The following is a 26980-nucleotide window of genomic DNA, read 5'->3' on the forward strand; positions in this document are numbered from 1 at the left end:
ATACAGAAATCATTTCAGTATGTGAATGTTTGGGTGCAATCCAGTGCAATCTTTTGAGTGACATATGCCCTGCTGGTATGTGAATCAAAATACATGCACACACTGTCAGACTTGACTGTGACCATGAGCAATTATCAAAGCCACGGTTACAAAACAGACATAACATGGTGGTGGTGTTTTTATTTTAAGTTTTATATGCCAGCAGCACACCTGATAGCTGAATAGAATATTGAATACAACTGGATTTTTTTTTTTTTTTTTTTTAAATATACAATCACACCATCTATGAACAATATAGTACACTGTGGCAGTGGAGTCACATGAATAATTTCCTTTGTTGCCAGCTCAGGACTTTTTTTCTTCTCTCCCCCCCCCCCCCATATTTTTTTTTTAAAGAAGAAAAAAATTATCAAAGAAAAATGAAAAAAACAAAACAACAACAACAAAAAACAACAACAACAACAACAAAAAAACCCACCCCGACTTCTCATGTTCAAAGTTTGAAAAACTGAATTCTTTATGTTAAAAAGAGAAGAAAGAACAACAGCTTAATTCTGAAACTGCTTTCTTTAGATACTTTGAGGGGGAAAAAGAGAAAAGACTTTTGTTCATTAATTTTAACAATTTCAACATTTTCTCTTTCTATATCTCTCTTTCTCTTTCATGTTGCTTTCATCAAAAAAGAGAGAGTGAGAGAGAGAGAGAAAAAAAACCCAAAAACTTCTTTTACAAAATTTAAGAAACATGATACTTTATTGGAAACTCTGACCCAAACTTTGTGAAAAAAGTTAAAGGAACACCACCAACCCAGAGCAGTAAAGACCCACCCACAAAACCTGTTACCAGTAATACTGATATCCCATTTCACATGCAGATTAAAGGCCAGAGTCAAATATCCCTCAACTAAACACACTATCCAAAACATGATCAAAGTACGTAAGGCTGTTGCAAAAGAACAAAATGAAAGAACCTTAAAAGCAAACTTGTATCACACACACACATGCACACACACACACACACAAAAACACAATGAAAATGGAAAGCTGCCTTGTGTTTGATACACTAAAATACAGGGGGAGAAAAGACTGAACAACAGGACGAATATTTGTAGAAAGAGACAGACAGAGAGAGAGAGAGAGAGAGGGGAGAGAAGAGCAAACAAAGGGAAACAGACATACATATATACATGATTATAATACCCACAGAGAATCACAACTAACTGCTGTGCCATAAGCAGAGAGGGTGTGCTACAGAACATGCATGGTAGAACTGGTGTCAGGATGATTAAAATATAGTGGTTGTCACTCACATAATGTGCACACTGTTGAGAAGAAATGGAACAGAATTTAAGCTGGTAACTGCAAAAAATAGTTGTTCCTGAGTAAGCCATTTAAAACACGAACAACTACCTTGTCCCAATCAAAATCAGCAATGCTGACCACAGACATTGTGATATGTCTAATTTTGAGACCTTCACCTCATCTCATGGATGAAGTGGACAATTTTTTGTCCACACCTATGAACTTAAGAGTACAGAGTTTGCTTATGTGGTAAAGCTGTACTCGGCACAAAAACAACAAAACAAAATTGCAATTTTTTCCAAAAATAGCCATGTCACTGAGGCAACCCAATGACGTTGCCAAGGACTTAAAGCTGTCATGAACACAACTGTCCTTTCCAGAGACTGAAAATCACTTTGGATGACAGTGACAATGACACTGGAGACAAATAACAAATGAAAGAAGCCAGCAACAGATAAGTCATCCATTCCATATGGAGACAGAAACAGACAAACAAAACAACTTAACAGGGGTATAGCAAATACCAAAGGCACCTGACCGGAGTATAGCCGAGATGCAAGATCAGTAAAAATGGTAAGGCACACTAGTTTAATCAATACATTACATGCTAAAGAACATCCCTTTAAAGGTTCATTTTTTTTTTCAATCTGCCAGAAAGAAAAGCCTTTAAAAAATATCTTGCTGTGGACTATTTTTTTTTTTTTTTTTTTAAGAAAAAGGTTGAACGTTACGTGATGATTCTTTTCTCTGTGCATCCCTGAAGCAAGGAATGAACTACAGGACTTTAAAAATTACACCCCCCCCACTTCTTTTTTTTCAAAGAAGATGGAAAGTGCATTTTGGCTCTTCTAGTCACAAAACAGCGCTATGGATTCTGTAATAGTATGAATAGTCTGCCCTTTCTTTACACAATGCACACCTCACAACACTCAACAGCCAAGTAAGAGCAGTGGTGAAAAGATGAAGAAAACCAAGCCATTAGCATCTGACAGATCGACAGAGAAAAACTGACCTCTAATATAAGATCAGAAGAGATTTCAACATTCTAACCTCGCCTGAAAAAGGTGTCCAGAGGGGTGAAAAGGCCAGATATACAAAAGTATATTTATCCAATGATACCATGTGTGAGCTGCAGACTATCTGTGCATGAGCGTACCTTGAGAAGATATAAAATGAGAAATCCTGTACATTGTGAAAGTAACCGCCTGCTGTTCACAGTCTTCAGAAAGAACACATACACCTGTGACTTGCACAAGAACTTTCAGGACAAACAAATGTGTTATATCATTACCCTGTACACACTTCAGATTGCATGCTTCAATGCACCTTTTCAGTCTGTAGAATGTCTGATGCAAACACAGCAATTCTAAAATACATTAAACGGGGAAACCAGTGAACATTTCATCATGATGCAGTAAAAATCACGCTAAGCGCTTAAAGTTGATCTGACAAGATAAAAAAACCAAAAACCAAAAACAACAACAAAAAGCAGTGAAGAGAATGAAGGGACTGGGTTGTGCCTCGAAGATCTTGATCCTGGAAAAACAACAACAAAGAAACAAAAAAAAAACAACAACAAAAAACATCTCCAGTTTAACTTGTGAACAACATTACAGTGCTAGTGAGGATAGTCTTCAGAATATTTCTCTGCTTTTTCTGACAAGACAGTGGTGGTGTTTTCTTTCATTCTTTGCTGTAGTGAGCTGTTTTCTAACTTACAACAAGCGCTTATACCTAAACGCCATCAATTCCTTCACATGACAAAACAATCATTACGAACACCCAGCCCTTTCACTGTCACTTGAATAGATATACACCCTCCTCAACAAGTTCAGGCCTACACAAACAGCAAAGAGATCACCGCTGGTTTTATTAGTTTACCGCACCAACATGACATTTCATTAAATAAATATTATACATTTTGTCCTTTTGGTGATCTTTCAACAGGATAAAACAAAGCTTGCCGACAGATTTCTTTTCATCAAAAATAAAATCACGCCCAATGGCATATTTGTTTGAACCACACACCTCTTTCTTTCGCATGCACACTTTCTGTCTCTCTCTCTCTCTCTCATATACACACAATTTCTCTCTCAATCTCATACAGAAGCCATACATTCACTGCAACAAAATGCTTAAAACTCCTCTCAGCAGATGCACATTTCCGACACGTCAGTTTTCTTCTTCAGAGTAGTAAAAGTCAGAATTCTCTTCCTCATTGCCAGACCGTTCCTCTACGATGTCGAAGAGGCCCTCAGGGACAGAGGGCTGGTTGAAGAGACGGACAGACCTTGCGCCTGATGCTCCAGCCTCCTTCTCCTCACTCTGCTCCGTCTTCTGTGCCACAGACATGCACCACACAAACATGGTGATGGCAACTACACCCAGCGTTTTTCTCTTTGTTAGACCTTCAAATGGGGAGATAGAGAGAGAGAGGGAGAGGGAGAGAGACAGGGAGACTGTGTGTGTGTGTGTGTGTGCGCGCGCGCGCGCGTTTGTGTGTGTGTGTATGTGTGCGTGCGTGCGTGTGTGTAAGCATGCATATGAAATTCTGTGTAGATATGTGCATACATGCATGTTATAATGCAGGAAACTTTTAATTAAAAGTGATAGTGAACTAAAGGTGTGCAAGTCAAAACTGTCTGTTGGGCCGTTATCATCTGCCACTGCATTTAGGAAAATTGATTTATACAATATGCCCAATAGTGATGAATAATGGCAAGTCTGTTCATCTTGAACCAACCCTCATACACCTCCAATGTCACCCCACTTGATGTCAGCACAAGCAGCAGAATATTAGATTTATATTTTGTACACATTTATCCAACTGACTTTGTAAAATTATGAAAGTGTCTTTTTGTTTTTTATAAGTATTTCATTCTTGAAAGTTTGGAGAAAATCATGCACCAGGCATCTAACAGTTACTTTTTCTCCTTTAGAGAAAAAGTAATCTTTTCTAACTGTATTAATGAAATCTTCCAATGAATTTGAAACTCAAACTAATGCAGACATTTTGCTGTGATTGGCAGCTTTCAAAAAACAAAAACATCCACAATATCAGCTCGTTGTACAATAACAGATTTTGTTTTTCTTCTGCTTAACTCTCTCTGGATGATGGAATCCTATTGCGTTCCTGACGTAAGGTGTGGTTCAGGACGATGGAATGTGATAGCAGTTTTGACAATCAAAACATTTTCCACGTTTTCCTCACGAGGTAGCCTAACAATCGCAGCTACACACGGCATTGCGAATGTGTCAAGAATCTAATGGAAAGTTTCATAGTGAGATTCTATAAAAACACACTCGCCGGCAAGCTACTTACTTCAGCACCCCACATGACAAGCTAATCTGCATACGTATCGAAAATGACATGGCAGGCGATACAAGTAGACATGTTTTGGAGCAAACTAGATCACGACAGCGCCTTTTTACTGCTGCTGAAGTGATTGAAACGCTTTAAACTGAACATTTGGACACTGATGAGGATGATGAAGATGTTGAATAAAGTATCTGTATTGAAGAAAGCTACCAGCAAGAAGGTACTGACAGTGACTAAAGACTCGGAGGGCAGTGAAGAGGGAGGAAGGTGGGTGTACACGTAACGAGAGAAGAGGGGTCAGTGGGTCAAGTACATCAAGTTTCATTCAGTTACTTTATGTTTTTTATTTTTTAAGATTTTTTTCCTAACCCTAACAAATGGGTCATCTGTAGGGAAAAGCAAGGGAGAAAATTATCCATCCCGAGTGAGTTAAAATGAAATGAAGGCGTTTGATTGGCTGAGAGCGGGTGGGCCCGTCTTTTCACTGTTAGCCGCGCGAAATTTGGCCAAGCAGAGCAAACCAATAGGCCTAGTTTGCATCAGTTTGACATGGTACAGTATATGACACCAAATGAGTTATTTTCATACTATATTTCTGCTTTTCAAATGTATCTTACATGCTTCTGCACTGATGTGTGCACTGTGAAAATATGTTGCCATAAAAAAATGCCTTTTGATCAAGAGAGTTTAAAAAAATCTTTTTTTTAAGAAAACAATGCACACTATTGTAGGCAAAACTGTGCTGGATTTTCACATATCACAGGATAAATCTTGATAACTTTTTGTATAAGCTGTAGCACAAAAGACATCTGATCTTCATACATCACTTAGGACGAGTCAAATCTTGGTAACTCCTCTAACATCACACAAAACTAATTAATAAATCTAGGTTTTTACTTTCCCTTCAAAATTTACCTTTTTGTTGAAGGATCTGGTGTGCTGTCTCTTGTTTTTCTGGTGCCTGAAGATGTACTGATCTATGTCTCTTCTGGAACAGAACAGACACATCAAAATACATATGTGTCTTTGTAAAGTCATTTTTTAACAACAGCAGGACTGTTTACCTGCACTGGTTTTCCTCCGACCCTGAGCATCACAGCAAATGTTTTGAACACACTTTGAAACGATGAAGTTAGGTGATACTGTTAATGATCATCCAATAACAGTGCCCATGAATCTGCCACCACCACTGATGACAGGCATGGAAGTTGATGTGAAACTGAAACTAAAGTCACTATGACAGCACACAGTGTATGACAATTTCAACATTACAACAAAAAAAAAGAAAGAAAAAAAAAGATGATTAAAGATGCTGCTGCCGCTCTGAAGGTCTTTTCTGGTGTGGGACTTTGTGATATGGCAACACTCTTCGTTTCCTTTCATTATGTATCCAACATTTGCCTGTATTTTTTCCTCTTCCACTATACCTTCAGTGGTGGTTTGTATGCTAGTCGTTCAGATGAGATGATAAACCGTAGTCCTGTGTGCAGCATGCATTTAGTGCACATAAAAAAAACAACTACCCACAACAACAAAAGGGTTGTCCCTGGTAAAATTCTATACATGCAGAACAGCAGACACTTACCTCTCATAAACGGAAGAACAGCTAATCCCATTTGACTGTCGTATTTAGTCTTTGCAATTCACGTCACTGTAGGCTAGGCCTAAGCAAAGCAGCAGCAGCAGGCGTGACTCACAGCCACTGTACCACGCTTCGCGTCTGCCACCGAGCAGAAAGCGCACTACTGTTAGGGCCTAGGCCTATAGGCTGTATCCTCCTACAGTAAGTACTGAGTTTCAGACGATCGCGTCGGCATCTTTCAACGCGCTTTGCAACTTGCGGTTTTGGTGTTGAAGGTGTTTCAGTTTCGTTCTCAAGTCTCTTTCTCTTCATAAAACAGGACTTAACAGTACCTTTCAAAAATTAAAAGGACCTCCTGATGAGTTAAAAGGACCAACTTGCTGAATCAAAGCACTTAAAAGGCCTTTTGACCAAAATCCAATTCCTAAGGACTTAAAAGGACTTGAAAGGACCCTACGAACCTTGAAAAACCAACTTTGATAGGGAAACACATATACTTGCAGACAGAAAAAAAAGAAAAGAAAAAAATGGTGGAGCTTTCATGTGCTCTCTCTGGGGAATTTCACACAAAGAATTTTATTGTGACAAAAAGAGTAATACAATACAATACAATACAACACAATACAATACATAACCTGAAGTACCAAAAAGCTCCAGAAGTATGGACACTTGCAGCATTGGTCAGGAAACTTGAGCAAACACATCCATGAATCGGGTGACAGTCAACAGGAAGAGACAGAAGTCTTACTTTTGGGCGCTGTCCTTGCTGTGCCAGGGACTGTTGGTGATGGCGACAGTGGGTGTCTTGCGGCTGGAGGCGGGGGTGTGGCTGACAGCACGCCCCATCAGCACCCCGTCGTTCCTGGGTGTGAAGAAGTTGGGGTTGCGACCAAACACATCTTCATCCGTTTTGCTGAAGTCGATGGCAGCAACCTGCCCACAGCATGCAGAGAACAAGGGGTGATAGCGACTGTGGTGAATTGCGGTGCAGCAAAGATAAACGGTTGTGTGTGCAGAGTTTAAAATGAAATGACACACAGGGATAAACTTGAGAGTCTGAAACAAGGCTGTCTTGTGTTCACAATCAAGGATACGCAGAACTAAAAGCTTGAAATGGAGTTATACATGTGTTGTTTACATTATGGTATCTGTTGCAGCATTTCCTTTTCACTCTATAACTTACCAATAATTGCATTTATGGTTATGTGTATGTCAATCACTGTGTGTATGCTTGTGCATCCAGGTGTAGAGAGAGAGAGAGAGAGAGTGTGTGTGTGTAACAATAACAATAACAACAATAACAATAATTTTAATGCAGTCTTTTCAGGCCATCTGGCCCATATGGACAGGAGAAGTGAAATTCTACATGGGATAAGCAGCACAAGGTGAGCATACAGACATCAAACATTAAGTACATAGCATACATGTACATAGCAACCTTGAAGGCTAACTTCCCATTTAGGTTTCTACATAGCAACTGAACTTTAAAAGATGATGGAAAACGGTGATAATAAAGTGGAATATATTACGAAGTGTTGCATATCTGGGGCAAACAAAAAGAAAAGTGTGTGTGTGTGTGTGTGTGTCTGCGTATGAACACGTGTGCCTGTGCTTATAAATGTTTACAAATGATGTGTGAACATAATCAAATACTCTATCAAAAGCACAAATACTGAAATGAGTGGAACAGTTATCGAGTCACTACAAAGACAACAAACACACACACACACACACCTTGGCCCTCTTCTTCGTCCTGAATGGAGTGGCCCCAAACAAGTCGTCAGGACTGTTGTTGCCGTTGCTGACATGTTCCCAAACAGCCCTCTTCTCCTGCCGTCTTTTCAGAGTGCCACGCTTCGCATGCAGCACAGGAGTCTTGTCAGCTGATGACAGCAGTCACACAAACAGTAAAAGTAAGAGTGAATCATTTTCATAGACAGCGCTAAATCTTGTGCAAAGCAACTCATCGCCCTTGACACACTCCACTCACACAAATCATATGAGTATCCAAATCATCATCATCATCATCAATGCATGCACTGAAAGTAAAACCACACACCATAACCAGCCATCTTCAGACACATAGCCTGTCACACAGCCAACAAAATAAGTATGTCCTGAGACTGATTTTGAATTTACTCAAAATTGGAGTGTTACAGAGATGGCAGCAAGTACCAAATTTCTGGGGCAGTGAAACTAAAACCATATTCCCCAACTGTCTTAATTTTATGTTTTGGAAGTATTGACCCTTTCGCTGCCAGGGAAATAAGATTTAAGAGAAATCTATTTGCCAGGGGTTTTTTTTCCACAAAAAACAGGTATATATATTTTCAAAAAATTCTGTGCTCTTTGTTACTGGAGAAAGACCCATAAAAGTACATTATTTTCTGAAAGGTAAGTGACTAAAGAATACAAAACACATAATTTGTTTCCAATTTCATAACTTTTCAGTGACATGCTGTTGTTTTGAAATCAGTGTTTTGTTTTTTGTCACATTTTCAACTTGTTCATTACAAACATTAGTCAGGTAATTTACACCATATTTTCTGGAGAAATTGATAATACCTGTACCAGGCTGGTCCAGCCGCTGTGTAATGCTGTGTAACTATGGTTGACGGATCGTATTTTTATAATTTTTCACTTCGCCCAAGCAAGCGCAATACTGCATATATCGAGCTGAAAGATATACCAGAAAATAAAACCAGCCTTTGTTCGTTCCTGTAAGTGTTTTTTTGTGTGCAAGACAGTGTGAGTGAAACTGATCGCCCGAAGCGGAGTATCCTTCGCTCTTCAAAACGCAGCGTGGTAAACAAGTTTGCTGTCTGCTTTTGGTCTGAGAGGGTTGGTGACAAAAATAGGTTACGGACATTGCTCCTTACAACCACTCCACTTAAGAGACCTATCAAATAAAAGATCACGTTCTCTACTTTATGTGGGCTAAGTTTCCAGTTGATATATTTTACTCGATTTATAAAAAAGGTGGCTCAAAATTTACCTATTTTTCTTGACACTCTACTGCACTTCCAGACAAAATAAATCTTCTAGTCAAACCCACCACTGAAAAATTCATTCTTTCACCTTTAAAATGCTTTATAAAATGACCCGAAAGCTTTTAAGGAGCAGCATCCGTTTAACGAAAAAATGGAGACCTCATATCTTTTATACCACTGATCAACTAGATCTATTTTAGATCTGAGGTTTCAATGCCCGGCTTCATGGAAGTCTTGCTGCATAACTCAAAGTAGTTGAGGTTTTGATTCAAATACTGGGGGAAATTTTTTTAAAATGGAAACCAACTTTACATTACTTATTTTAGTAAGTATTTTAATGACAGGTTTCATAATTTCAGTTAATATCACTGTTTTCTGTTGTGAAACAATTTTCTTTCTGACAACGAAAGGCAGCCAAGAACTCCGTCAAAATAGCAAACGAATTTTTCAGTGAGAAGTTCAGTTAGTCTTCTTCAACTTTGTAATCGCACAACATACTTACTCTATTTTCTTACTTGTTTTATTTCACACACATACACACACATAAACAAAGCAAAAAACAAACAAAAAAAACAAAAAACAAAACAAAACAAAACAAAAAAAAACAAGAGAGGCAAGGCATTCAAGACTCACTTGTGATACACTAAATAAAAAAAAAAAAAAATCTAATCGTTAAAATGTGTTCTGTATTTGTTATTATAAAGCTTCAGGTTAAAAAAAAAGAAGTCCAAACCAGATTCGAACCCATTTCGGGTGAGAAGAAACTGTCTTACTCATTACACTATAGTGGCTCCTTAACTGACGTTCTAAAATTTAATATTTGAACATACTTTTTCAATGGGCGATAAATCAACTGCGGTATTCACAGTGAGAATGCTGTTTAAATCATATTATTCTGGTGTATCTTGACCATTCAAAAAATCTTTAAGGGCAATAAAAAAAATTCTTTTTAAGTCCGCGGTAAAGGAGACGTGGCTATCACCACAATCACACTGCAACATTTAGCCGTTTTCACTAGATCTAGATAGATGTACAAGTTTAGTTACACCCGCCGGGAATGTAGTACGGCACAGTCAATTCAATTTCTCTTTTATGTTCATTCTAGTTTTATAGTTTTAAAGTTGATATGAAAATTTAGTATTCTGTTAAACAAATAACATGTAGAGCCAAATACAAGTACTTCTAAACGTCGTATGAAGTGAAAAGAACTTCATTTTGAGAAATGTCAAGACTGGAAATTTTTTCGTTTCATCAATTCAAGGGTATGGTTTACAATTTTTAACTATAAATTCCGACTGATTCTGTGGATACTTTTATAGCAGTTTGGGGCATAATCCAGTAAGTGATGAGGCGTTTACAAATCTTTCTCTGAATAAATATTTAACGGTCTCCTTCTCCAACTTTCCATCACATGTTAACGTGTATTGTCCATTGAATATAGGATTGAACGGGCAGGTCAACAACTTGAAACAAAATGGCGTTGTTCATGTTCGCGAAGAATATGAGCACGCGCTTTGAATGTGTATAAATATGTGTACGCAACTGATTTTTGCCCATGACCTTCAGGGCTCAGCCAATAGATCTATAAAGTCCACTCGTCATATTGTTTTAGTATTTTCTGAAAAAGACCACTTGGGTGAATGAACACAGTGAAAGTAAAACACACAAGCTTTTTATGTATTGAGTATAATTTCAAAATGTAATGTTTAAGATAAGAAAGATCAGTTTAAAACAAATTAAGTCTCCTAGCATTAATTACAGATTAATTTCCCTTTTTTACTATCTGCACCAAAACGTTTGCTTAGCAAAAGAAGTTCCTGTTTGAACAAAAAATGATAATAATGACTGCTCTTGTTGTTGTGTCAGAATATCAGATCAAAGTGCCAAGTTTAGAGAATAAAAAAAATATATAAATATAACAGTAAATGCAGTTTGCATATAATTTGGCTTCTTTTTTAATTTTTTTTGTGCCCTTCCCAGAGGTGCAATATTGTTTTAAACAAGATGACTGGAAAGAAGTGAATTTTTCCTATTTTTATGCCTAATTTGGTGTCGACTGACAAAGTATTTGCTGAGAAAATGTCAATGTTAAAGTTTACCACGGACACACACACACACACACACAGACAACTGAACACCGGGTTAAAACATAGACTCACTTTGTTTACTTTGTTTACACAAGTGAGTCAAAAAAAAAAAAAAAAAAAAATATATATATAGAGAGAGAGAGAAGAAAACCTAATCAAAATAACACAACCAGGGATACATTTGATGCTGTATTGTAAGACTATTGTTTCCTTTCAACCTTTTCATACTTCAGCACTGATATGGAGCATGCATTAGTTCAGCTGGATGTCTGTACTTTGAAACTGGTATGATCAGCTGTGCTGATTAATAGTTAATAATGATACTTGAACAAGAAAACATGCAATTACATAAAGTGATGCATACATATTGATTCTGAAACACACACACACACAAATCCTGAAAAATATGTAAAAGGAGAATCATTTTTAGCTTTAATGGAGCACATTATCCCCGATTGTCTTGAATAAAACTTTTTTTTTTTCCATACAATCATATCAAAAGCTGTCATTTATCAAGATTTATCATTAGCATTTGCTGTCTTGTAAGTCTAGTCTTTCTTGAACCTGAAAATATCTTAAATGTTTATGTAGATGCAATAGTTTTTGAGTTTCAGTCATTTTGGTAATGCTACTATCAAAACTGCAGGATCAGACATGCAGAAAAGGAAAATTTCTTCCTGCAGTTACGTTTAAATAACATACTTACCATGACCCACTAGTGCAGACTCCGGCAGGGGTCTGACATTCCTGTCCTGTGCAAACTACTATCTGTCTATGCAGAGAAAACGAACGTAGCTGCGGCCGATAACCTCCCGGAAGTAGGTAACCTCCCCTGTGCCCCCCTGACAAATAATCATTTTCCTCAGAATGTATGACACTGGCATCCAGCCAACTAAAAAAAAATGGGAGGTCTTCTGTTTACTATACAGATCATATATGAAGAGTTTTGACTGGTGTGTATAGGGCATGGTTGTTGCATGGTGTATTGTGTGTGTGATGTGCATCTGCATGTTCTGGTCGGTGTAAGTTTATGTACGTTGCTGTGTTGTGATGTGTGTGTGTGATATCATTACATATTTATGTCAGACCTTCTTTTATTGAAGCACTGAAAAATTAATGAACTGCTCATTCTTGACTCTTTCCTCCTCACAAGCATCATACAGACAGTTGACCACCATAGACAACTTAAGTTGACATCTATGGGTCAAGTTGAAGGACACGTTTTTCACATTTTAACAAAGCTTGACAGCTGCAGCCAACTTACCCATGCAACAAGAAACTGACTACCATTCCTCAACTGACCCAGTCTGTAATGAACAAGTCCACAATGTTGTTTTGAAATGAACCGAGTCATGCAACTGACGGGGAGTTTAGTCTGAAGTGAACAAGTCCACAATGTTGTTTTGAAATGAACCGAGTCATGCAACTGATGGGAGTTTAGTCTGAAGTGAACAAGTCCACAATGTTGTTTTGATATGAACCGAGCCATGCAACTGATGGGAGTTTCGTCTGAAGTGAACAAGTCCACAATGTAATTTTGATATGAACCGAGTCATGCAAATGATGGGAGTTTCGTCTGAAGTGAACAAGTCCACAATGTAATTTTGATATGAACCGAGCCATGCAACTGATGGGAGTTTCGTCTGAAGTGAACAAGTCCACAATGTAATTTTGATATGAACCGAGTCATGCAACTGATGGGAGTTTCGTCTGAAGTGAACAAGTCCACAATGTAATTTTGATATGAACCGAGTCATGCAACTGATGGGAGTTTCGTCTGAAGTGAACAAGTCCACAATGTAATTTTGATATGAACCGAGTCATGCAACTGATGGGAGTTTAGTCTGAAGTGAACAAGTCCACAATGTAATTTTGATATGAACCGAGTCATGCAACTGATGGGAGTTTAGTCTGAAGTGAACAAGTCCACAATGTTGTTTTGATATGAACCGAGTCATGCAACTGATGGGAGTTCAGTCTGAAGTGAACAAGTCCACAATGTAATTTTGAAATGAACCGAGTCATGCAACTGATGGGAGTTTCGTCTGAAGTGAACAAGTCCACAATCATGTTTTGATATGAACCGAGTCATGCAACTGATGGGAGTTTCGTCTGAAGTGAACAAGTCCACAATGTAATTTTGATATGAACCGAGTCATGCAACTGATGGGAGTTTCGTCTGAAGTGAACAAGTCCACAATGTAATTTTGATATGAACCGAGTCATGCAACTGATGGGAGTTTAGTCTGAAGTGAACAAGTCCACAATGTAATTTTGAAATGAACCGAGTCATGCAACTGATGGGAGTTTCGTCTGAAGTGAACAAGTCCACAATCATGTTTTGATATGGACCGAAATGCGACTGATGGGGAGTTTTTTCACACATAAAGTAGGTGCCAAAAGTGAGGGGAAAAAAAAAGACACCCCCCTCCCCCCCCCCCAATCTGCTTTCCTCCATCAAACCTACTCTGCTTGGTCTTCTTTTCTTTAGCCTTGCCATTGGGTCTCTTGTCCCCCATGTCGTCCTTCAGGTGGAAAGCAGCACATTCCTTGGATGACCGGCTCCCCACATACTGACTGACCGCCTCCCAGTACTCCGGGTGGTCACTGCTGATGCTCTCAATGCCCCTGAAACATGTGTGCACAAATGTGTGGAGTTTTATTGATAAAAAGCAAGTGTGTGTAGAGTATGTCAATATACAGTAAACTTACTGGTAATGAAGTTATGTTTTTTTAACACGTCTGATCCAGTGCTGGAAAATGTACAGACAATGCATGGATGTACTTTTGTCTCCCAGTCATCCAACTCTTTCTTCTATGGATTATTCTCAACTGCTGTACTGTTTCAAAACACCTTATATATATGTGTGTATAACTTTTGTTTGGTTTTGGTCATTATATATATATATATACACACACACACACACACATATATATATATATATATATATAGAGAGAGAGAGAGAGAGAGAGAGAGAGAGAGAGAGAAAGAGAGAGAGAAAGAGATTTAAAAAAAAAATTCATGTTCCTCTCTGTGTGGTACAGTCATTTCACTGAGATTACCTTTCCCCTCTACTCCTCTGAAAAACCCCATAAGCATCACAAATTCTGGAATTTTTCTATCAGTTTGCCAAAAGCTTGTTCATGACAAATTTGCATGCTGCAATGGATATAATTTACAAGGTATGCTCTGTGCAAATGACTGTGACAAAAAGGGATGTAATTAAGTCACATAAATGCATTACCCAAGCATTCCGTACTCCTGAAAAGTGAATAAAATCCAAGTCAACATAAAAAAATTTTTTTTTAAAGAAGCATGGTCAATACCTGTGAAGATTCTGAATCTCCTTTTTGCTCCAAGGACGTGTGCCGTCCGACTCTGACAGGTTTTCTTTCTGCAAGGAATCTGCCTTTCCCGTCTTTGATGGCGCTTTCTTCCAGCCTCCCTTTGTGTTGCGGGCCTGCAGGCGCTGACGCGTTGACCTGTTCCCAGCCCTTCTCTTTCTATGACCCTCTTTCTCCTCACTGTCCTCAGCACCTGAACCCTCAGAAGAAGGCTCCCAGTCTATGCCTCCATTATCCACCTCCTGATATGATTTCTTTCCTCTTGTTCGAAGTCCTTTTCTCCTGGTCTTGCAGTCAGGGTCTGAGGTGTCCCTGTCTGTGATGGCGCTCTGTGTGGGACCTCTTTTCCGATGGGCATCTTTGCTTGGAGTTATGGAGGCTGAAGCAGAGGAGGAGATGCTGTTTGTCAGGGCAGACCCACTGACATCCCTGCCTTCATCACTGTCTCTGTCATCAGGGTCAGACATGATTGGCTGAGACTGCTTTGGCTTTCTGCCTCTGGTAGCACGCCTTCCAGGGTCTTTGTTCCCGGCACTGGTACCATGGTGTGGTTCTGCCTCGTCACCATCAGAAACAGCTAACTGTGTCTTTCCCCTTGTTCTTCCCTTTGTGTCTTTCTCGGGTGGGTTTGTGGGAGACTGTTGTCCATTCCGCTTTTGTTTATCCTTTCCTGTGAGCCTTAAATTCTCTGAGACATTTTGTCTTATCTCTTCAGGCAACTTTGTGATACACACTGAGACAGGCTTTAAGCGTGTTTCCCCTACAACCTTTTGGGTACAGAATTCTTTGTCCTTATCTGTGTTTTCTAATGAGTGTGGTGCTCTTTTGTTAGTCGTTTGCTGAGAGTCATCTGCCTGCTTGGAGTAGCATGTTTTTCTCTTCTGTACTGACTTTTGCAGGCGTTTGGCTTTGGATTGCTGGATGAGGGACATGATCTCCTCTTCCAGGGATGTCTCATTTGCAGTGTTGTGGCCAGAAGGAAGAACACTTTGATCATCATTTGCTTCTTTTCTGGAGGCTTTGTTGGCTGCAGCGGTGTGAGAAAGTGTGCCTGCAGATTTCTTTCCTCCGATGCCTGCAGCACTGTGACTGGCTCTGCTCTGCTGGCGGGGGGAATCTTTCACACTGCTGTTCTTTTTTCGGATCTTTGTCATCTTGGTAGGCATTGGAGAATTTCTCAACCGTGGCTGCAAAAAAAGAAAAAGAAAACAAAAAAAACTAAAAAAAACTGAAACTGATAATTAACAGGATACAACTGGCATAAAATGAACCCTACATTTGGCTTGACTCAGATTAACATCGACACATAAAGTGAGTTATTCTAAATGAATGTTCACCAAACATGCAACATATAGTACCTCAGTTGTGAAGCTTGCTATGTGTTGAACTAAAAACACGTGCACATGAAGGAAGTATATGACTTGCACTGCATCATCCGTTCACCTCAAGTTTCTGGACCCCGTCCACTGACCCTGGTCAAGTGGTCAGTCACACACACACACACACATACACACACACTCACATATATACACACATACATACACACTCACTCACTCACACACATACACTCACACACTCTCTCTCTCTCTCACTCAGCAAATTCAGTGCAGCATTACAGGCCAGTGATGTGGACACATTTGGGAGATTTCACACAATGTAAAGTCTTCCTGTTGCTGGAAACCAAAGAAACTGACAAAACCTAATCAAAATCAGGCATTGGCAGTGGTTTTATTCACTGCTACAATGAACAGGCGACAGGTCAGAAACATGTCATTTCATGAAAGTGGTTTATTTCCTTGCCTATGCATTTCCTGTTTTCTGACATACAATCCTTAATTTTGCAATTTTCAAAAGATCTGGGAAAGGAAAAATAATACAGAAGTTATCTTATCTATTTTTTTGTAGAAGCTACATTTTCACGCATCCTGACAATATAGTATCAGTATGAATATATTTATGAAATACAACTAATGCATGTGTGAATATGAGAATATTTTGAATTAGTCTCATCAACATTCAAAGTAAGCAATGAAGAACATTTCACCATAAATCTAAACACACCTGGTGAGGAGTTTTGACTCACAAGAAGGGAACCACTATGCATTCATGGTAAAAAAAAACAACAACACACACACACACAAAACATCACACAAACACCAACAAATAAAAAAAAAAGTCTCCCAGCCCAGCAGAATGACACTCACTGGAGCACACAACTCGTGCTGAGCCATTACAGCAAAATACTTCTCAGCAGCCAGGGACTGGAAGCCAATGGTGACGTTGCCATCATCGTCCCGCTGCATGTACTGACCAGCCCACCTTGCCAGTGGTGGAATGACGCAGCGACCACTCTTAGTGCGACGCACATCCTTGGCACCCACCATACGGGACACCACACCTCGTGGGGTCCAGACTGAAACCATGAAAGAGGCATTTTTAGCTGACAATAAGTGTCACGGCGGGTGTTATAAACTGAAATGAAATCAGGAAAACAGCACCTTTAGCTGACAATAAGTGTCACGGTGGGTGTTATAAACAGAAATGAAATCAGGAAAACAGCACCTTTAGCTGACAATAAGTGTCACGGTGGGTGTTATAAACTGAAATGAAATCAGGAAAACAGCACCTTTAGCTGACAATAAGTGTCACGGTGGGTGTTATAAACAGAAATGAAATCAGGAAAACAGCACCTTTAGCTGACAATAAGTGTCACGGTGGGTGTTATAAACAGAAATGAAATCAGGAAAACAGCATCTTTAGCTGACAATAATTGTCATGGTGGGTGTTATAAACAGAAATCAAATCAAGAAATCAGCACCTTTAACTGACAAAAAAAATGAAGGGTGTTCTAGACAGGACTCCAGCAAACGCTGACTGGAATAAGGAAAGTGTCTTTGACAAAGGATCTGAACAGAGAAGAATTTGCTAGCTCTATGCTTTGACATGTCCCATTTGATATTGTATTTGGTGTCATTTGTCAGAAATTAGACTCAAGTCCTTAAAAGAGAATAAGCACACAGTTTGAAACAATACTGTCAATGAATCATTTATACCAATCAACAAAAATGCATACACACACAGAGAGAAAACTAGCATTGATTTCTCAGCCATCTCTGCACCCTTGTCAGTTAATCTTTCAGACCAATGCAAAAAGCTATCCACAAAAGCTTATCCAGCAAAAATGTTATGATCATCATTATTATTCCAGTGTAGGTGCTTTACTCCAGTTGTTTTAATCTTTGATTCAAAGTGTTGTGAATGACCTGACATGTACAGATCAGTTACAAGCAGTAAAAGGAAGGGGTGGGGATGGTAAACAAGCTGAAGACAGAAAAGAACAATCAGACCTAAAGGTAACAATCAAAACCAAACATGAAACGATACAACAGGGGAGTGCACATCTGCAGAAGTCATATTTCTGTAATTTTCTACAACTCGGCACATTTTCAAGAGAACAGATGAAGAGATGCCACTCTGCAAGCTTATTTCTGCCCACACTAACAAAATGTTAATGTTATGCATCTGATCACCATTGTCAGCCCTTACTTGTGTGACCGTCTTCCGTATCTCCTCTGACTCTCTGAGGGGTGCGAAAGCTGTTGGCGTTCGCTGTGGTTTTCTTCTTCCTGGGGGGTGCTGTTCGCTGATTGGTGATTTTCTCTTTTGGCTTGGTGTGCTCTTTGGACGATGCAGGCAGAGTGCTTGTCAACAGGGTCTTGGAGTTTCTGATTGAATTAGGTGAAAGAACACACTGTTGAATATTGCCAGTCCCATCATAACGACACTGATATCCATCCATGTATTATGTAGACTGTTTAACAAAAGCTTTTATACGCTTGATGAAGGGAATCATGAGCAGACTAAACACATACACTGTCATCATCCACCCCAAGAATAACCAAAACATACTGGGTGCAAAGCAAAGAATCTAACTTCAGAAGATAAAAACCTGCTGACTAACATCACACAGAAATACACAATTCTGAAGTATACAAAATATCAGATCATATTTCCCCCTAGAGATCAATGCAAATGCATAGCATCTCCTTCCCTTACCTTAAAAAAACCTCTCCATGATGTGTTTCCAAGAGGAAAATATCCTGTTTATCAGAATACGATACTGTAGAATATCCATCCAAAATATTTTTTTTAATCGCACAGCCACAAAAGCTCCACAGCTTGCGAATACCTTTTCCATTTTATATTCACAGTTACTTTGGGCTTAACATTCATGATCACTGTAACATCTTAATCATAAAAGTTCTGTGATCTGTAGAGTTTTTCTTCACACACAGTCAGAAAACATTCACATATGACAAGCGGAAGGAAAAAGGGCAAATTCACTTCAGCTTCCAGTCTTTGGAGCTGAAGAACTCTTAAGTTTACAGCAGGGTGACCAGACCAAAAATCCAGACAAAAGAATTACGAAACATTCATATGTAACAGGGCATATTTTCTTCATCAATAATACAGTCGAACAATGACAAATCTTAGTATCAGCAATATTTGCATTCCACAAATGTTAATGGAATGAACACCCACCACATGATCAGAACCAAGGTGAACAAGAGGCAAAGCCTTCAAGACTCACTTGTGCTTCGCGCTTTAGCCAGCAAAAGATTCATGAGGAGAAAAAAAAAAGATTAAAAAAATCATTGAAAAGTGCTCTGTATTAAATATGACATATAAAATAAACTTTGGAGGGAAAAAAAAAGGCATGCAAGCGGGATTGAACCACACATATTCAGTTCCAATGCAAGCAGACTAATCCACAAGGCTGCCGCACATCTGACATTAAATGACTAAATTTAAAATTTAAAGCAATGTTGACGTTTTCTTCTTAGTGCGATAAATAAATATCATTGTAGTAGACATAATAATGCTGTTTAAATCATGTTTTTTGTGTGTTTTATTTTATCTCGATTATTCTTTTACTTCAGCAGTGAAGGAGACACTGCCATCTCCTTCAAGCACATCACTGCACATTGTAGATTCCTAGATCTGCAAAAACCAGTCTACAATGGGTTGAAAGAAACGATCGATTCAATTTTTCATTTAGGTTCATTCCCATTAATTTAGTGTTCACTAAAGAATATTTATAAGCAGTAAATACATTGATGGTGTAACTGGTATCACTGTTAAGTATTTTGTCTAGAATTTGTTTCTTTCCTTTTAATTGTGAAAAAGAAACATGAGGTCATGTCATCTTCGAAAACAACCTTCCTTCTTGTCAGCCAAACTCAGTGGAAAGCAGTTTTTAGAATTTTTGGATTTTGGAACACATCTCAACGAAATAAACCATTAATGATTCAGAAATGCGGCTTAATTTGGGAGACTTACAACCTGTTATTAGTATGACTGTGAAGACTTTTTTTCAAGCTATGTTTTAGCCAATTTTGGTATTGGCAGACAAAGTATTTCTAGAGAAAATGGCAATGTTAAAGTTTACCACACACACACACACACACACACACACACACACACAGACAACCAAACACTGGGTTAAAATATTGACTCACTTTGTTTACACAAGTGAGTCAAAAACAATCACTTACAATTCAGCAAAAGCAACACTGGATTCCAGAAGTTCCTTCCAGTCCACAGGAAATCCTCTTTTGAACAGCTGCGTAAGTTCTGCCGAAAATCCTGGAGGAAGGAAAGACAGATAAAAGAAAAAAAAAGATGGTCAGGCTACAGTACAACTGACTTAAACTAACCACAGTCATGTATACAAGTCAATAAGTAAAAGAAACCACCAAAAAATACAAACACAGCAGGATTTTCAGGAACAAAGAACTTGTAAAAAAAAAAAAGCTAACAACTGTTTCCCAATCTTACTGTTAATCTGTCACTGAAATTTGAATTAATAAAACATGATTATACACACTCACACTTACAATAAATGTACATCAGTAAACAGCTTAAATAAAAAGTGAGATTGTTACAGATGGTGTCAATAGTAACTATAACAATCTGCCATTGCACTCTGAATTAATACAAAATATGATCACACACTCACCCTCCCAATAAACCTCCATATCACCATTAATCAACAGCCTAAATAAATTGTGAGACTGTTGAAAATGACGTCTACAACAAAATCTGAATTAATACAAAATATCATTACACACTCATCCTCCCAATATATCTCTGTCAATCAATAGCCTAAATAAATTGTTAATTTGTAAAAGATGATGTCTACAACCTCTCTTTGATCACACAATCATCCTCCCAATAGATCTCCATTAATCAACATCCTAAATACAACATGTGATTGTAGAAGATGACGTCTACAACAACCTCTCTCTCTCTCAAAAAACAATAACAAACAAAACAAAAAACAAGTGAGTGACTGGGGAAGTTACCTGCCGCTCTAGTGTTGAGCGTGGCCATATTGCCCACCAGCTGGTAGAGAGAGCCATTGGTGGTTTTCAGGACACGACTGCTGATCCGCTCCACCACCACCGAACTCAGCCAGAAGTAGTCCGAGTTCCTGTACAAACACAGCAACATGCCAGTCAGCCTGCTGTAAAGATCAATGACCACCACAAACAAACTCAGCCAGAAGTAGTCTGAGTTCCTTATTCTTGTTGCTTATAGTCCAGCCACTGTACAGGGCCATATCAGGACTGTCAAACCATACAAATGCTCAACGGCGTCAACAAGAAACTGTCACGTTTACAACAACAAAAAACTAAGACAAACTCACAAAACACAGTTCACGACACAGTATCCTAACAATTTAGCTCCTAATGGCAAATAAGACTAGGCCATGCTAAGGACACCAGTCATTCCACTTAATTTATCACCCCAGATTACAAAAAACTGTAAAAAAAAAAAAGGAAAAACAAAACAAAAAAACTCCAAAGCCAAACAAACAAAAAATATATAAAAAAGGCCATATAGGCAAATAACACTGCAGAATGGGAAGCTAGTGCCCATCCCAGTGTTTACATCTCACTACCTAATCGCCAGAGCAAAACAGCACAGATAGTACATCACAGACTGCGGAAAAGAAAAAAAAAAGTGTCAAGGTTTGCTTGAAAAAAGAAAGGGGAATGGACTGGGAAGGCAGAAAAAGGTGACAACAGTGAAGATAGAAAAAATGCAGAAACAAAGAGAGTGACAGAAAAGAGGAAATTTCTAGCACAGAATTTCCAGGAGGCAGGGATGCTATTTATACTGAAAGACACTTGGCAACCTCACGGGGAAGGGAGGGTGTGTGTGGGGGTGGGGGGAGTGGGGGGTGGGGGGAGGGTCTGAGTTCCTGCACACACATGCCAAGATTCCAGTTAGCCAGCTGTTAAAGATCCTTGATACTGCTCATGTAAGACATGTAAATGATAAATATCAATAATATTCAGCTGTTAATGCAGCAACTAAACAATCTTGATCATAACAAAGAACACTGTTTCATGTTTCTGTTGGAACATGAATTTTTGTTAACATATAACATATAAAAAAATGATCATGTTATTCCAAATATAGATTGTTATTCCAGATACACAAAAGAAAATACATTTTCAAAAAAAAAAAAAATGTAGACAGAGAGAGAGACGCTTTGACGCTTTGATATTTTATTGTCATTACCTGCATAGGTCTGTTGACAAGGGGGTGATAGGGTTAATTCTTATGTCACCACAAGTACCATACCACACTCTGCTTAATCCATCAAAACAAAACAAAACATGCAAACAAAGAAAAACAAAACAGCTTTTATCGAAATACAACATCCTTACAGTATGGAAGCAACAAACATTAAAAAAGAAACAAGAACAAAAACAAAACAAAAAGACAAAAACACCATTACTCGACCATCCATTCTATCAACGATACTGTTCAATGTCTATCTTATTATCTGGCTTACAGTCTGAACATAAGATAGTAGACATTATACATTATTATCCCCCTCATTTACTCTGGTATTGTTCTGAATAGTAAGAATACATCTTATTCTTTGTGCTTCTACAAGAAATTTAGCTATTGACAGTATTGTGAGGTCATCATCAGACGACAAAGCCGAAACAATGTCGTGCCTTTTAGCTACATCAGACTGAAAGAACTCGTACTTATCTCTTACCCTATCGAATGATTTACATTGAAACAAGTAATGTTTTTCATCATCTACACTAAAAGCACACAAAGGGCATGGTGATTCTGTGGATGTCCCAGGCTGAAACCATCTTTTATTTGCATTAAATCCAAGTGTCCTTAGTCGAAATCTTGCAAAGTTTATTCTTTGCCACTTATCTGTGATGACTGTCAGGAATTTTTCCGCTTGAAATATACTTTTGAATGAAAAAAAAACAACTATATTTTTCTTTAGTTTCCATATCAGAATGCCAATTTTGTTTAAAAGAACAAATAAGTCTATCTTTAAATTCCGAAATAAACTGCTGTTCATTTCCCACTTCCTGGGACATCCACACAATTCCAAAACCATGTTCAGACAAAATCTTTTTAACATAACAAGCCCAGTTTTCTCTGCCTAAATCCATTTGTAATAACATCATATCATAAGCCTGTTTACACAAACGTGATTGCGGAAGCTTCAATAATTTCAACCAATATTTTATGCATTTCACAAAAGTTTTTATGTACAAAGGATATCTACCTGTTTCCCCATATAATACAGTATTGGATGAGTGAATCGGTACATTCAGAAAACGTTTTATTGCATATGTGTGCACTTTCTCCATTTGTGAGTTTGCTTTTAGCCCCCAGACTTCAGCTGCATACGTAAGTACAGGTTCAATTTGTGTATCAAACATTTTCCAAAACAGGTGATAATCAATTGAGTTAAGCTTTTTTAACGATTTCAGTATTTCGATTACACCTTTGCTTTCCTACAAGATTCTTCCCACGCATAGTTTAAATTTAATTTTGTTGAAAATACTATTCCCAAATACTTATATGTATTGGTTACTTTAACATCCGCATTTCCATATAACCACTTTTCATGTACTGAGAGATGCCCACCCATTCTAAAAATCATAATGTTAGTTTTATCTAAATTAACTGTTAAGACAGAGAGAGAGAGAGAGAGAGAGAGAGAGAGAGAGAGAGAGAGAGAGAGAGAGAGAGAGAGAGAGAGAGAGAGAGAATTTGCATGAACAGAAGGGGAACTTAAAAACTATGTGGAAAAGATGTTTACACAGACATACACATGTGCGAGTGCATGTTTTGTTTTTTGGGCGTCTGTCTGTGCATGTCTAAGTCTGAAAAAAAGATGAAAAGACAAGAAAAGAAACCACCATCAAAGAGTGTGTCAACATTCTAGTAACTTCACAGTTTTGTGTCAGAGGCTACTACCACACAAACCACAAAGAGTGTGTACAAGATTCTAGTAACTTCACAGTTTTATGTCAGTGGCTACTACCACACAAACCACAAAGAGTGTGTACAAGATTCTAGTAACTTCACAGTTTTATGTCAGAGGCTACTACCACACAAACCACAAAGAGTGTGTACAAGATTCTAGTAACTTCACAGTTTTATGTCAGTGGCTACTACCACACAAACCACAAAGAGTGTGTACAAGATTCTAGTAACTTCACAGTTTTATGTCAGAGGCTACTACCACACAAACCACACGGTGTGTGTACAAGATTCAAGCAACTTTGCAGTTTTGTGTCAGAGGCTACTACCACACAACACGAACAAACAACAACAACAAAACAAAAAGAAATAAAAACTCTGCCAAACAGAAAACCTTACGGCAGTTTCCCTTCAACGCGGACGCTTTTCAGGCGGGCGATGGGCTGCAGCGACCAATCGGAGAGCTTGAGGACCTTGTTCCTGTCCTCTCCAGCTGTGGCGGCCACCCTGCCACCCTTCCTGGTCACCTGGGGTGCAGACTTTGCACCCTTGGCAGCGTCAGCCGCCCCCTTTCTTTTGGTTGTTTCACTTCTGCAAGATTTCCTGGTTGCGCAGGCGATAGCATCTGGTGACAGAATCACTGGTAAGGGACCATACAACATGGATTTAGATTCTTGTCTGATAAAAAAAAACAAAAACAACTCACATTCCCAACCACTTGAAAGAAACCAGTTATAATCTCTGGGATATACTTTTTTTTTTTAATCCCAAAGTACCAAAACAGAACAGTTGTTTTGTTTTGTTTTTAAATCTTACAATCTCATGTCTGGAATATTCTTTTCAACCCAGATATTCTTTTGTCATAACACAGACATCAGAATACATTGTTACACTAGGCCTGTTTTCCTTCAAGATCTCTAGTGTAGAAGTGCACTGCAGTCCAGGAACACTGAATAATTCAACACAATACAAATTATAATTGCTTTTAATGAATATACTCTTGTTTTTACACTGTTCTTGACACCAGGTACCAGTTAGCATAGGCACAACACTTATTGTATCACACTCATGATATTAAAACTATCAAAGATTTTAAAGACGTAAATAAAGAGACAGTCAAGGCTAAGGGTTAATACATAAACCTTAACACATTCTGTTCCACCTTTTCAACAAAAATTTTTTCAGAATACATGACCAAATTTTGTTCGCGCACGAGTATCGATATATACGAGTTATAAACTGCCAGCACAAAATAACACAATAATAAACAATAATGGGTATTTATAATGCACTCTACCTCCTGAGCAGAGGGCAAAGAGCATTAACAATCACAAAGAGAAAATGTTAGAAAACACGGGGGCCCCATAACCAAAGACTTTTAAGCAAAGCATGTGAACTGTCAATAACAATTAACATTAAGTTCACAAACACATACACCACATCCTAACACCTTGATATACATGAAAGCAGTTGTGTTTTGAGGCTAGATTCGAACCAAGAATTTGTTCCAGCATGATGAATTTTGGCAGAATTTATTCCAGGTGACAGGACTACTGTATGAAAAAGCACACTGTCTTTGTAATTCTTATGATATGGATATAAACAACACAATGGGCACATGAACTGGCTTATAAACGCAATGAACAAACAGAAGATTAAGACGCAGTTTCAGCATATTTCTGTTGACTTTCATATCATCATCTGTAACTTTGAAATAACAACCACTCTTTTTCTCCAAATATTCCAAGCAATCAGTAAAACAGCAACCTTTAATACAAAGAGAAAGACTGATTTAAAATATGTGAACCCTCCAGTCGTATTCCTGCTAACATCTGTCGTCATTTATTGTAACTATTGCTTACTGCCCAGCCAGCCACACATGAACATATATGGGCTGTACTTGTATTTATCTTCAGGAAAAGAAAGAAATCATGCAATTATAAATGGAAAGAGAGAGAAAGGGAGAGAGAGAGAGACCAGACCTGAAGATTTATTCAGAGAGGCCATAGCCCCTACTGAAGAGACAGAGAGAGAGAGAGAGTGCATGTGTGTGTGTTGGGTTTGATTCCCAGCAGCACAAAGTGGGAAAAGGAGTGGAGATTCTTCTGATCTTCTTCTTGGTCAACTTAAGTTCAGACCTTACAGTGCCCAAACCATCTCCATACACAGGAGTAGAGGATAAAACCATGCCCACAAAAACCTCATAATTCATATTAGCATTTTTATAGAAAAAAACAACTACTCCTGCTCCTGAAAAATGTGGATCACTGGTATTCTAAGTGGAGGGATTACAAATAAATGAATAAAATATAAAGTTAAAATACAAATTCTACATACTGTGTATACTACAGCCCATGTACAGAAGAATACATACCTTCATCCACTTCAGAGACATTCTCATCACTGCTGACATTAGGACTGCAAACAAACAACTGTTTGAATGTTTCAGAATATAGATACCACAAATTGTCCAGAAACATGCAAGTACAGTCACATCCACAGATATAATATATGCTGCATACATGTGTGTATATGCATGTGTGTATGATTAACGCATTCTTGTGTTAAAGAGACAACAGTCATAATATTAAATCAAATCGGGCATATGACACATTACGTGAATTCAGCAGACACCAATTAGCATCAGATCTACTCATAATTTGATTTTTGTATATTTTCTATGTAATAATATCATATAATCTCCAGCATAAATATATAAAGCACAGAATCAGTTTCACATACCATGCATATTACTCTAATTATTTGCTTATAACCGGTCAGACTTTAACAGTGCAGAGGCCATATGAGGGTTGAAAACAGGATCAGTACATCCTCAAATCTAAACACACGAACCAAGATTATAACAGACCTGCTTGTACATGAAATGAGTCAGAAAAGATACTGTTAGGACCACTTGCTTCACAACTTATAAAGCAGATGAAGAAAATTTCAACTTTCAATATTCTGAGACGATTTTCAAGTACACAAGAGTTGTTACACTCCAGAAACTGTGGTAAAACCATTACTGTGTTATCTTT

The 26980-nt window shown here is 38.3% G+C and overlaps 1 protein-coding gene across 2 annotated transcripts in view; it reads right to left on the minus strand.

Annotated features, from left to right (window-relative positions):
* Window positions 1–413: 413 nt before the first annotated feature.
* LOC143296106 (uncharacterized) overlaps window positions 414–26980 on the minus strand; it is a 33123-nt gene continuing 6556 nt past the window's right edge. Inside the window, exons 6-17 of one of the 2 annotated variants that reach the window (XM_076607884.1) lie at window positions 26317–26360; window positions 24342–24567; window positions 20990–21117; window positions 20180–20270; window positions 18171–18349; window positions 16829–17037; window positions 14607–15811; window positions 13747–13907; window positions 7937–8085; window positions 6951–7135; window positions 5536–5608; window positions 414–3638 (exon numbers count right to left, since the gene is read on the minus strand). In XM_076607884.1, the coding sequence (XP_076463999.1) occupies window positions 3474–3638; window positions 5536–5608; window positions 6951–7135; window positions 7937–8085; window positions 13747–13907; window positions 14607–15811; window positions 16829–17037; window positions 18171–18349; window positions 20180–20270; window positions 20990–21117; window positions 24342–24567; window positions 26317–26360 (2815 nt within the window). In that variant the 3' untranslated portion in view covers window positions 414–3473. Of the gene's footprint in view, window positions 3639–5535; window positions 5609–6950; window positions 7136–7936; window positions 8086–13746; window positions 13908–14606; window positions 15812–16828; window positions 17038–18170; window positions 18350–20179; window positions 20271–20989; window positions 21118–24341; window positions 24583–26316; window positions 26361–26980 lie in introns of both variants that reach the window. The other variant, XM_076607883.1, reaches the window with a different exon arrangement.

Source organism: Babylonia areolata, chromosome 21, assembly GCF_041734735.1.
Source record: "Babylonia areolata isolate BAREFJ2019XMU chromosome 21, ASM4173473v1, whole genome shotgun sequence".
In the NCBI taxonomy this organism is placed as follows: domain Eukaryota; kingdom Metazoa; phylum Mollusca; class Gastropoda; order Neogastropoda; family Buccinidae; genus Babylonia; species Babylonia areolata.